Source organism: Lepidochelys kempii, chromosome 9, assembly GCF_965140265.1.
Source record: "Lepidochelys kempii isolate rLepKem1 chromosome 9, rLepKem1.hap2, whole genome shotgun sequence".
Lineage (NCBI taxonomy): Eukaryota > Metazoa > Chordata > Testudines > Cheloniidae > Lepidochelys > Lepidochelys kempii.
The window spans coordinates 3,251,931-3,265,555 of NC_133264.1; the positions used below are offsets into that span (position 1 = coordinate 3,251,931).

The 13,625-nt window shown below is 47.2% G+C and overlaps 1 protein-coding gene across 4 annotated transcripts in view; it reads right to left on the minus strand.

Moving 5' to 3' along the window:
- Positions 1-1,909: 1,909 nt before the first annotated feature.
- CCDC50 (coiled-coil domain containing 50) overlaps positions 1,910-13,625 on the minus strand; it is a 56,357-nt gene continuing 44,641 nt past the window's right edge. For 2 of the 4 annotated variants that reach the window (XM_073359019.1, XM_073359023.1), the window contains 6 exons: positions 12,718-12,833; positions 11,962-12,006; positions 11,017-11,121; positions 10,341-10,420; positions 8,892-9,001; positions 1,910-7,718 (listed from right to left, as the gene is read on the minus strand). In XM_073359019.1, coding sequence (XP_073215120.1) covers positions 7,699-7,718; positions 8,892-9,001; positions 10,341-10,420; positions 11,017-11,121; positions 11,962-12,006; positions 12,718-12,833 — 476 coding nt within the window. In that variant the 3' untranslated portion in view covers positions 1,910-7,698. The other 2 variants (XM_073359021.1, XM_073359022.1) reach the window with 2 other exon arrangements.

The window sequence follows — 13,625 nt, forward strand, 5'->3', positions numbered from 1 at the left end:
TACCTGTGTGTGTGTGAGCGCTGGAGGGGGCTTGAGAGCCTGTCACAGCAGTGCAGTGAAAAGGGAGCACAGGCTGGTGGGTTAGGTGGGCTCAGTAGGACCCCAGTTTCAAGCAGCACCCTGGGTAGAACCCGTCACAAACCCCTTCTCTCACATACGTCTTTCTCCCAGCAGGCAACGAATACTGCCTCTCCGGTATACTACTTGCCCCTCAGAACCCCCAGTTTACCAGTCCCCAGCATATGTCCCCTGATCTCCTAGCACAGGGCTGTTTATAGACAAGTGCCCGGAGAAAAGAAAGAGGCATTTCACGGACCAGCACGATGCTGATAATAATTTGCAAGCACATTGAAACACATGTGCAATTTTTAACTTAATGCCATTTATTTATAGCCAGCTGCCTTCCAGCTTTTAACTGCTCCATATTATTTTCATTTTCTCAACACATTGGTAATTTTTCTTCTGCCGTCCCCCATGGGAATTGGCTTTAGAAGGGAACCCTGACCCGAGGGCAAGAGGTTGAAGCTGGGAAATGGCAAAGGTGCACACAGCGGAGCAGTCCACAAGGCTCCGGAGTATTTAATTAAGAGAGGGGACAGGATGGTGGGAATGGTAAATCAGCATGATGTCATACCAGGAGAGGACATGGCTTGCGGCATGAAGCCCCCTGAAATCAATGGAAGTTTAGTGCACTCAGCACTGCGGAAGACCAGGCCCCTAAACTCACAAAGACCCTTTAAGGATGGAAGTTAGGCTGACTCATTATGAAAGGGCCTGATATGAAAGGTGGTCTCTTGCGGACAAGGATTCTGCCTCTGATGACCCTGGCAGTGACCCAACATCCTCTGGCTACTCTTTTCTGCAGCAGCACCGTGAATTCACTTAGCAAACAGGCGGGAGATGAATGAACAAATGATTAAGGAAGGTCTACAGTTTGAACTCCAAACCTTGATCCAGTCTTTAGGACCCTCACATTATTTTAGCTTGTTCAGCTACAAATTAAGTTGTGACTTGGGAGCAGCTTCGTGTCTGATTGCATGTTTCAGTTGCACACATTTGGAAAGTAGTCTTTGGCGCCTCTAAGGTGGTTGATCACATCACATCCCTTTTCTGCTTCCCTAATCCCATTTTAGGCTTATTTAGGCAGTTCTGCGAAAAAGGACTTGGGGTGACAGTGGACGAGAAGCTGGATATGAGTCAACAGTGTGCCCTTGTTGCCAAGAAGGCCAATGGCATTTTGGGATGTATAAGTAGGGGCATTGCCAGCAGATTGAGGGACGTGATCGTTCCCCTCTATTCAACATTGGTGAGGCCTCATCTGGAGTACTGTGTCCAGTTTTGGGCCCTACACTACAAGAAGGATGTGGATAAATTGGAGAGAGTCCAGCGAAGGGCAACAAAAATGATTAGGGGTCTGGAACACATGACTTATGAGGAGAGGCTGAGGGAACTGGGATTGTTTAGTATGCAGAAGAGAAGAATGAGGGGGGATTTGTTAGCTGCTTTCAACTACCTGAGAGGTGGTTCCAAAGAGGATGGTTCTAGACTATTCTCAGTGGTAGAAGATGACAGGACAAGGAGTAATGGTTTCAAGCTGCAGTGGGGGAGGTTTAGGTTGGATATTAGGAAAAACTTTTTCACTAGGAGGGAGGTGAAACACTGGAATGAGTTACCTAGGGAGGTGGTAGAATCTTCTTCCTTAGAAGTTTTTAAGGTCAGGCTTGACAAAGCCCTGGCTGGGATGATTTAATTGGGGATTGGTCCTGCTTTGAGCAGGGGGTTGGACTAGACCTCCAGAGGCCCCTTCCAACCCTGATATTCTATGATACTATGATTAGGTAGACTCGGGAAGTTTCAATTGGACTATTTGCCAATTATAAACCACACTTTAAAAAAAAAACAAAACACCTTGCAAATGAATCCACTGCTTTATTTTTCCAGTATCACAGTCTCAATAAGTGACACAGGCCAGATTCCTTCCATGACATTACCCACCCCTTCTCAATCCCTCTGGACACAATACAATCAAGTTAAAATATAAACTAATATTTTGCTACTTCTATTAAGTTGGAAGAACATAATCATTGCTATTATAAGCTAAGCACCAAAAGAAGCCAAGGATGGAACGAACTGGAATGTGAAATCTCACACCTTCCAGCTCTTACAGAAGCAACAAAAAGTGGACACTTGACAAGGAAAATGTACTTAGCAAGTCTTTTGACTCACATCAAGAAAAATAATTAAGTTCAATAGCCTTATGCATCGCTGGAGAAGAACACAGATGGATGCAGGTGGATAACAAAAGACTACGGTTTATTGAACAAGATGGACAAGGCGATATTCTCTTTACATTCAATGAGTTCAGGAAAAAAGAAGCAAATCATGCTATACACACAAACGTGATACTTTGGTTAAATATCATTCAGAAGTTCTATGTTAAACCTGATAAAACTAGAGGACGAACAGTCAAAAAATAACAGGGTTGCATAGATGGATTATTGTCAGTGTCCAATTTACATTTATGGGCTAGCTGTTAGAGCACAGGGTATATTTGCAGCTCTGAGGGATTTAGCCACTTGACTAATTAATTTTACTCTATGGCTAATATCTCCTTGCCCCATGCTGAAAGTTTACCCTGAAGAGCTACATTAGTTACTTCTTTGAGGTGGTTAGCTGTATTGCAGTGCATAAACACAGTTGGAGACGCAGCAGAATAGACTTAAAGAGAACACTGATACAGTGAAACGGCTTATTGGGACAGAGACAGGACTGTAGTTAAGGGGGCAGGGTTTGTCTCCACCACTGCCCTTTGCTGGATAGAGTCTGAACTGCGTCTTATTATAGACCCTGTGCTGCTAAAAGGTAATGGAGAGACATTTCTAGCTCAAGAGGCAAGGCCCTGTGCTTTCAGCGCAGGAGGTGCTGAGTTCTAGGCCTGCTGTAGCCATTGTGTGCAGCATAGTGACAACGACCGTGAAATTATTAGAGAACCACAAGGTCTGTTACAGCATCATCTTAAAAAATAAACTGTGCAACTGCTACTTATAGTGATTAAAAATATCTTCTCCACAGAAGCAACCAGCTATCGAGTGATATATACAGCTCCAAGCTGCACTGCCAAACCTCCCATCAGAATCAGTGCTGCCCCATAGAGGTCTCTCAAACCAACATTAGGGAAAGTCAAGAGAGCTTTGGAACCCGGGAGACAAGGGCCAAGAACTGTCCCCTGCACTGGCAGATGGGCAAAATTCAACTGCAGGTCTGGGCAATGATGGGGCAAGTGCAAAATCAAAGGTTGTTCCCCGGTGCTGCAGGATCCCTTCCATAACAACAACTCTGCTTGGATCGAGCTTCCCAGGGGGCAAGGCCTGTGGGACAACCCACTTCTATCTAGGCCTAAATATTGTGCCCATCCCTGTCGTATCTCAGCACAGCCACACTGGCTCTCCAAGGCTCACAGCACTGAGAACCTGCTCAGGGCGGCAGATGCCCGGGAGGATATGCTGCATAAGAAGGCCACTTTTGATTATTTTACTGATTGGCCATGCTGGGATACAAGAGGACACAGTAAGGCTGGGCATTCTGCAGCCTTAAAATAAAATCACTGTATCTGTACTGCCTCCAAAACATTCCCACGCACGGAAATCATCAATTTGAAATCCACAGGTAGCTTGCATACAGGCTAATCTTAATCAAACATTAAATCCTGAAAAAAAAATAAAAATACATACATACATCAATCCAGTGTGGCAAGTTGAATGAATACCCTACGCTGGAACAGCTGGTCTAATTTGGCACAAAATGAAAATCACAAAGTTGAGGGCTATTAAAAAAAAATCCATTTTTTCCTGTATTAAAGATGAATTGTTCCAATTCCCATCATAAAAGCCTGCCTTGCTGCAATATAAAAATACTGTACATACAAGATCCCTTTGTGGAGCTAAGCAGCTTCAGCTGTTGTAGATTCTACCCTCCCTCCCCATGAGGGAAGCCAAATGATAAAAAAATAACCTACCAATTAAAACACGATTTTTCACTCAAGAAAGTCCTTTAAAAACCATGAGGTTAACCTGCTGCCTCTGTCTCCCATTGGCATCCTCCATTCTCCTCATTGTACAGTACATGTCTTAAGATGGCAGGCTGGGTTTATTTTATAGCACACTGACTCTGATCAGAATGGCTATGGTGTCAACTACCCCGGGATTAAGGCACGATCACTCCATTTGCCTAACCGCACTCCTCAAAGATGGCTACAACTGTTGTGCTTTGGACGGAAGACCAAGTGGTGGCAAGAGCATCAACCAAGACTGAGTATGGAAATTCGTTTGCTTCCCACTCTTGTTGTAAGAAGTGAGCTATGTAAATCAAAGCTTTGGGAAGCATTAGTAACGTGTGCCTGCCGGCTATGGAAACTCGGGAAGCAACATGCTTCACTACCATGGACTTTCTGTTACTTGTCATAAAGCACACAGGAAGAAATGCAACAGAGGTGGGAACGACACCGGCAGGTTTCCCCGGCCTTTTGCCATATACGTTTTAATCCAGAGCAAGGCAATAGGCCAAGCTACTTAAATGGGGCAACAGAAAGGTTGGTTCCCTGGCTTTCCATCAGGGAAAGAGCACATAGCCTTGGCTGGGTCTTATTAGAATCATCACAGACACCAACCAAGCAGCTGGAGCTTTAGCTCTAAGGGCCAATGTTATGTCTGGCGTAAGCAGCGGCCACTGTACTGATATCAGCAGAGTCATTCGTGGCTGCTTAGGCCTGTGGTGAATCAGGTCCTCGATCTTCCACCTATTTAGGACCTGATCCTTGCTCAACAAAAGATGCCTATTGACTTCAACAGGAGCAGGGATGGATTCTTAGGGCCTGATCCAGTTCCCATTCAAGTCAATGGGAGCTTTGCCACCTAACTAACCATGTTATGTCCCATTGACTTCAATGGGACTTGAGCACCCTTCTTGAATAGGGATGTTTTCCAGAATCGAGCCCGGAAACAGGAGCAGGATGGGGCTCCTAAAGACTTTCCTAATGGGGATAAGATGGAAACTGCAGCCTCCAGTCAGGGTGTGGGAGGGGAAATCATCATAAACTGCCAAACCCCGACAGTAGCTGAGCTCCAGGGGTTGGATTCTCCTCCCCACCTTGTGACATCATTTATACTTGCACAAAGCCAGTGTAAAACGCAACCATATTCTGATTTGGCAACTACCGGATGACCCAAGGGGCAGGACCTGGTCTTGGACCATCTGAGAATTGTCACCCCGGCCCCTGTTCCGTTTCACAATACATACAGGTTGGGGGGATGCAGGAAAGGAAGTGACATTCTCAGCAGTAGAAACACTGACTGTTCCATGAAATATAAAAATAAACATTCATAACATAAAAACCTTCCAAATGCCAAGATTATCAAATAAAAAACACACTGTGCATTTTGGGACTGTTTCCTTTAAAACTCCATTAACGCTCCTGACGAGATGGATGTGGGGCAATTAGAAGGGCAGGAGACAAGAGCAGTCAAATCTAGCCACGGCCTGGGCTGTTTCCTGAGAAGAGGAAGAGACAGCTTCAGAATCCCCTGGAGAGAGGCAGAGGGGAAAGCAGGCACGCTCGTCTGCAGCCTGGAGATGTCGGTGTGAGTCCATTCGACAGTGGGGGATACCAACAATGCAGAAAACCCTCACGTTATTTCTAACTCACCGAAGCCTTCTTTTCATTCAGAACAAAGGTGTGTTCTTGACTCATGCTAGCTAACAGAGGCAGTGTGGCCTGACACATAGAGCACTGGACTGGGATTCAGAAAACTGGGTTCCAGTCCCAGCTTAGCCACGGGCCGGTTGGGTGCCCTTAGGCAAGTCACCTCCCCTCTCTATGCTTCAGTTTCCCCATCTGTAAAATGATTTGTAAATTGCTTTGAGATCTGCTGATGAAAGGTGCTGCATGGCAGGTATTGTTGTTATAACACAGGGTAACTAATCAGAGGTAAAATCCTAGTGAGGACCAGGGCAATTTGTAGTTTTCACATAAGTTAGAAAGTCAGGGTAAACCCTAGGCTGCTCCATAGCCTTTAACTCGTGGGACAGCTACAGACAGCCCTGTCTTAGCTGGAGTTAAGAACACATTGTTTCCTCCTAGCGAAGATGTGGCCTTGGGGCTGGATTGTAGCCCTTCCTGCAGACTGCTATAAGGAGCAGAGGGGACAGAAGCATTCCTTACTCCCTTGTGCCAGTGAAGTGCACCATCGCTTCATGCAAGCAGGCTCTGGAGAGCCGCTGCGTTCCCTACCTCTCCGTGCGCCCCGCAGCATCTTGACCCTGGGAGGTGATGCACCAAGTACAGACTCGGTGCAGTTTACTACCTCTCTGGAGTAGCAGCAAATCAAGGAATTTCCCTCCCAGGCTGCTCACCAGTCCACTGCCTCAGATTCCTACCACTGACTTGCGGACTGGCCATCTAGCCCTTATTGGCTGGACAGGCTTAAGAACTTACTGTACATCTATGGTCAGCTTTGCAATTCAAGTGTATTTGCATAGAGATTGACAAAAACGCTGAGGTTGAAAGCACTGGGAGGTGGTTCAGGAGGTACTCATCTCCCATGGGGCGGGGAGCACAAAAATCAGTACAGGAGAGAACCTAAGTGGGTATCTTCAATTGAGGGAGGATTCCTGCACTCTGGGAAGTGATTACTTCATCCTCACATGGCATCTTAAACAGAGACTGAATGCTTTTCTAGAAGACCCACTCTAGTTCAGCCACAAGTGATTGGGCTCAATGGTGTAAAGAATACTAGCTCCCCACATTTTTCCTGGGTGAGGTTCTCTGACCCATGCCGTGCATGAAGTCACCCCAGATGATCATAATGGTCCCTTTTGGCCCTATGGCCCACGAATTTATATTCCCCTCTGGCTCCACCAGACAGCTGCATCAAGAAACTGAGAACTTCTCAAAAGCAATACATACAAGACGTACTGCATGAGCTGAAGTTTTATAACCCCTTATTCAGAGGCCTCACTCGGACACAGAAGCATGTTACATGGGTCACCCAAAAGGTGTTTCCTAAGAAGCGACAGCACAGCAGAGACTTGGTAGACAGAACAGGGGGTTCTCCAAAGGGCGTGACGTCTGAGCAGCCTGCTGGTAGATGTACGAAGACGCGTTCACCTTCATGCCAACTACCATGGAAAACAGCAGTTGCTCTGTGTTGATTTGCTTCCGGTTTCTCACTCAGGACTCGGGGAGATGTGCAATCCTGGTTACAACAGAAAGCTGTGTGTCATCTGAGTCACGTGTTAATCTCCATCCTATTCCTTGGATTTCTGCATTGCCATAATCCACCTCACACGTTTCCCCCCCGTTGTCTGTCTGTCTCTCTCTCTCTCCCAAAGATCAAGCCACTAATTGTCCAAGATGCAGCTGTAGCTAAAATGGGATTTAGAGGGCTGTAAAGGTGTTGTCAGGTCAGCTAGCTGGGTACAGCTGGCCAGCTACACAGTGGCTAGATTTTACTGCACTACTAAAGTGATCACAAACAACCAGGAAACCGGAATGAACATATACTACTTATTGGCATGATATTTAAAAAGGAAGAAGTCCTGAGGATGGAACTCGAGTTGGGTAAAGGAAATGAGAAGCTCTCCTGGGAATTCCAGTAATGTCTGCTACAGAAGAGCGTCAGTATCAATGCGAAGTCTAGCTTTTTACTGCTTGGAATGGAAACCTATAAAACAAAAGGGAAAAATCAGTTAGCACAGAGCAGGGGTTCTCAAACTGGGGGGTCGTGACCCCTCAGGGGGCCGCAAGGTTATAACATGAGGTTTGCGAGCGGTCAGCCTCCACCCCCAAACCCCGCTTCGCCTCCAGCATTTATAACAGTGTTAAATATGAAAAAATGCATTTTTAATTTGCATGGGGGCGGGGGTGTCACACTCAGGGGCTTGGGCATGAAAGGGGTCATCAGTACAAACGTTTGAGAACCACTGGCATATAGCACAGTGAGGATTGCCGGATCTAAAGCTTTCTTCTAGTTCTTAGCAGCCCCGAGGTTTGTTTAACTGTCTGAGCGTTGGTGCATTCAAACATTCAGAAGTGGGGAACGTGTACTATTAGGGTCAGTAAAAGGTTTGGGAAACACCTGGATAGGTCCACAGAGAAGGCAAACCCTTCAATTGCTCAGTCTGTGAATGGCCCCCTACAGCCCACCTGTGAGAATGGCACTAGGCACTGATTCAACATCTAGTAACCTATACCAAGTGCCCCCAACATTCCCCTCTCTTTCACATACGCTAGCCCCCGCAACCCTTCCTCTCCATTGTCTTGTGCACCTAGCTATGGAAGCTGGAGAACTGAGGGACCCCAGTCCCCAGCAGTTTCAGAAAGCACCGTGCTTAGATGCTCTAGTAACAAGGGCTATGGAAAAACCACAAACAGACTGATGAACACGGCAAGTCTAGCGCTGTACAGAAAAGCCTCAGCCTTGTCATCCACCAGCCAGACAACTCTTGGAAGGTTTCCTAGTGTGTAGGATTGTTCTATGTAGCAGGATGAGTCAGCTGAAGCCCAAATTGCTTTACTGCCTTCACACCATTCAGTCTCATCCTGTGCCTTGAGTTAGTCACGCATGAAAATGAAGTTGCCAGACCATTCTGTTCTTGTTCTTTCTTGCGTGTTCTCAAGAGGCAGAATTTAGCTCTTAGATGTAAGCTCTTTGCGGCAGGGACTTGAGAACAGATGGCTTATTGAGCAGAATCATGTGTCTGCAAGGTGTAATGTGATATTCTCTATCTATCCACACCCAGCAGCCACCAGAGAGTAATACTTTTCAGGCTGATTCTTTGAACTGCGTCACCGAAGTAAACAAAGTGCTGAAGCAGTAATGGGCCTCTCTTCTTACCTTTCGGAGAAGACTCCGGTTTAGAAAACTGACGCACAGAGCTAGGCTGGCTTGTAAAACCACGACTGTGATCAAAGTCAGCCAGTTCTGTGACTGGAGGTGGTGGCGGCCTGCCAAGAACAGAAAGGAGACAGTCAGGGAAAAAATTACAGCAACGATGAAGCACCCAAAATAATACCCCGGAGCACAATCCTGCAATTTTGCAGCAAAGGCGTCTGTGTTGTTTGCTCTCCTGGCTGAACTTTTGCCTTTTATTCAGAGATTTCATTCACAGATTCCAAGGCCAGAAAGGACCATTGTGATCATCCCCTGCATAGCCCAGGCCAGAGACCTGCCCCACAATAAGTCCCAGAGCAGAGCTTTTAGAAAAGCATCCAGTCCCAATTCTAAAATGGCCAGCGATGGAGAATCCACCACAACCCTTGGTAAGTTGTTTCCAATGGTTAATTACTACCATTGTTAATTTAGGCATTATTTCCAGCCTTTAAGGCTTTTAAATAGTCGCATTTTAATAGATGTGGTCAGAGTTTATTGAATGAAAAATTGTGCCATCTAAAAATAGGCCTTTTCTCACAAACATTCCTCAAGGTTCTCCAAATATGTCGCTTTTATATAACTGAAAATTTTCATTGGATAATGGTTTCAATGTGTTTTCAGTAAACAAAACATTTCAATTGGGAAATTCGATAAAAAAAAACATACCAGGATAAATTCTGCAGTGAAAATAGGTACATTTTGAACCTTGCAAAGTTCTGAAAGTCGAATATTTTTATTGATTCCTCCCCCCACCCCGACCAGCCTTACCTTTTATTCATTTTAAAAAAGTCTTTATTAGTCTCGTCCCAGTAACAGGGCTTAAACCCACCACGTTCAACCCCAGCGTTTGGGCTTGTCTTGCGAGCACTGTATCAGTGCGTGGGAAGGGTGGAATATGGGCCTCCACCACTGAAGTGCAATGTGGTGAATCCGTAAGATTCAACCAGTTGCAATGGATTGCCTGTACTCAGGCAGCTGTCTGACTTGAGCGTGTCTATGAGTCGGGAGGGGGGACGGCAGTGCACATGTCTCCATTTATTAACGCTGCACAGAGACAACTGTGGCGTCCACTTGATTTCAGGCATTCAAAAGCAGCCACTCCACCTCCTGGACATACTTAGCCCACTCAGAGCCGACTGTCCACTTATCAAGTGTTGCTGCCCAAACTCAGCTGTCTTTGCCACTATAAGATGGGGACCCTACAGTGGCTAAATGCCACGGACCCATATAAGCAAACACCAAACCTCAAGGAGCACCTCACAGGACCCTGCACCTTCCATCCCTGTTCAGTGTTCAAACCACTGCACTTCCCCGCCTCCATGTCATCTTCCAGCATCTGCTCCCTGAGATTCAACCATTTGATGGTTTCCTCGGCAGATTTGCCCAGTTTTACAGACTGGGAGTGCAGCTCACCGCGCAGGTTTGTCACTCTTGAGTCTCTGAGGTTCAAGCCTCTCTCTTGACCTTGGACGCGCAAATTCACTTGTGTCACGCTGAGGGGGAGAAGAGAAGAGGGCAGGTCACTGGGGAGCCATATACTTTCCTTACAAAACATGGGCCAGATTGTCCAAAGTAGCCCCCTACGACTGCATGAAAGAAGCCGTGACCACACCCGTTCAGCAGGGAGCAAACCTGGCGACTCCAAAACTAAAAGCACCGACTTCGTGAGCCAAGCTCCTTTTGCTGTAAATACGAGGCAGGTTGTTATGCTGTTGGGGCTTGTTACTAGCAGGGGACACAACTATATCCATTAAGCCAGAGGAAATCTGCAGGGTTTCAGACACAATCTGCAGAATTTCTTCAGGGGCTTGGGGCCAAGATGAGATGCTGAGAACTCACAACGTGAGAGGGCTTAAACAGGTGCAGCAGGTCATGGTGCTCAGCACCTTTCAGGATCAAGCCCTTTAACATTTTCCATCCTAGCTACTCTCCTGTTTTAACCCTCCAAGTGCTGGCATCTACAGCCCCTCTTGCAATCTGGACTGACACCACTTCTAGATACCCCACTTCACCTGTGCATCAGCTACCCCATCTGGATAATGGGACCACCACCACTCGCTTTGTAGGGGTGTTCTGAAGCCAGGCATACCTTCCAGTCTTGGTCCTGCCTTTTCTTTTCAAGAGAGGACTTCTCTCGTTCCTTCGTTTTCTTGTAAGCCTTCTTTTCCTCCGCCATCAACAGGCGAGCTATCTCCTACCAGGAAAAAATACAAGACCCACGCAGAGAGAGCTCTGGCTTTATTTTGATTTCAAGCCAATTGAATTTTCAATGCTTTCCCACTGTGCTTTACAATTACCACTGTTATCAGAGGAGCTAGGGATGGTGCTTTTTGCCCACTTGCCATCACAGGCACTTTGATCCCCCATCCGGCTGGCTGCAGAACGAGACAGCGGCAAAGCCCCTGGGTTTGGAATTCATGGCACATCTTATTAGCTGACCTCACCGTGGCCACATTCTTCAAATGGCCAGACTGAGCGGGAAGCTGGACAAAACGGCCAGACCTGCCCTTCGATTCCATTTGCTTTATGGGCACGCCATGATGCAAAGTGTCAGCAAAGTTAACAACCAATGAAGGGTGAAACCCCGACCCCGCTGACGTCCATGGCAAAAGTTCCATTGACTTTGAAGGGGCCAGGACTTGCCCAGAGAAGAGGCCACACTGCAGGGATGGGGCAGATGAGACACTGCACGTATCGCCCATCACTGTTTGTTTCTGACTTGGTGGCAGACCAGTCTGGATCGGGACACCCCCTTTCTGCCCTTTGTTTCTTTCTCCCCACCGGGTGGGGTTTCTCGGACAGTCCCCCTCAGGGCTACTAGAGTCACTCTTACGTGGCCACCATCAGGAGCTGGCAAAGGAAGAAAAGGACTGCCCTGAAGTCGCGAGAGAGTGAAAAGAGGTGACAAGCAGGCGGAGCCCTGCAAGGATGGAGGACGGGGGAAAGTGCCAGAGGCAGGCCGACATTTCTCATGCACCATGATTCTCAGCAGTTTGGTTCAAATGATTAAACTCTTAGAGGGACAGGGGCTCACCTCATCCTGGGCTACTTGTGCTGCCCGCTTATCAACCTGGTTGGCCTAGAGAACGGAAAGCAGTACATTTGAGACATCTCGAATCAATCAAACAATAGCAAAACCATGCTGCTCGGGGCCTGCCTAGACGCACACTGCTCTCTGCTCCCCAAGCACATCAACCCTCTCCGCGTTTGTCTCACGAGCCAGGTTAAAGTGACCAGCTTTGTTTTTAAAACCCTCCAGACTACCCCACCCCCGGCCCTCCCCCAGCCACAACTCATCCTGCTCCCCTCCCTGTCCAATCCAGTCTCCTGCATAGCTTTTCCCAGCATCAGTGAGACAGACTCCTCCACTGCACCTCCCATCTTCCCATGCTGCCCTTCTTGCATCTGTCTCCTTCCTCGGCCCTGTTGCTGATCACACCTCAGCTCTCCACCTGCCTGAGCCGCCTAAGGTGTGTCTGCCTCTGTCCTTACCAGACTCTACCCAGTGCTCTGGGAAAGACTGAGTGCGCGTGAAAGAAATGATAAAAATCGAGTTGCATTTACTGAAAACTACACGAGGTCACAGTTACAATGCATGGAATAGGATCCAAAGCATTTAGGGATGGGTTTTTAAAGGTATTTAAACACCTAACTCCCGTTGCACCTAAATACCTTTAAAAATCTGGCCCCTTACATGACAGCTGCACATTAGCTCTCAACAGCAGCTGACACTGGCCAAGGGGTTAATTCCCCAGTCACTCGTTAGTTAATTGTTGCCATCTCTGCTCACCAGAAGCTCTTCCTCTTGCAGTTTCCTAGCGATCTCTGCATCATGCAGCTCCAGGTCCCTACGGGCCACTCGGGGTTTGGCATGAACAGCTTCTTTCATCCCCCTCGACTTCAATCCTGCAAAACCAGGAGAGAAATCAAATCCCTCAGCTCCCACGCAGCTTGGAATGGGACCACCCCCACACCCTCATCCACCCAACTGCAATCGGCTACTTTCCCAGAAGCCCAAACGGGCTCTGCTCAGAAGGTCCAGAGATCCAGTACTGGAGACAGTGATGTAGAAAAAGCCTCTCTGAAATGCTGGGCTCTGCAGAACCAGCCTGGGACAGGCTCGCGTGAGATGTCTGGTCATTACTGCCCCCGATTGGTTCACAAATTCAGCAAGGAGCAAATTCTTTGGGAGAGAAAATAATTAAACAAATACTTTTCTGAAGCTCATACAAGATTCAGTTCTTGTTCTGGGCAGAAAGTGGGGTCAAACCACCCCTATTTTAGACGGTTTCCACAAGGATACATTTTTAGAGCCAGTCCAGTCTCCCTTTGGACCAGGAGTTGGAGAGAGAGTCGGAGGAAGCTCAGGGGCTGTCCTCATTCCTGTTGGACCAGATACAAGGATGCTGCACTTAATCAATCAATGAGAGCCCTATCTAGCTCGCATCTTCAGATGCTGGGCTACAATACTCTGATCTCAGGATCATCCAGCAAGTGCCTCTCTCTGAATATCAGATCATCTCTCTCTACCCTCAATTCAGCAATTACGATCTGCTCCAAAATTAATAATCTTTACCTACCGCCGTAGCGCAGACTCTTCCTACAAGGAGGGAGGAGGTTTTTCTTTCCATGTAGGTAAATCCACCTCTTCAAATGGCAGTAGCTAGGTCAATGGGAAGATTCTTCCATTAAGCCAGC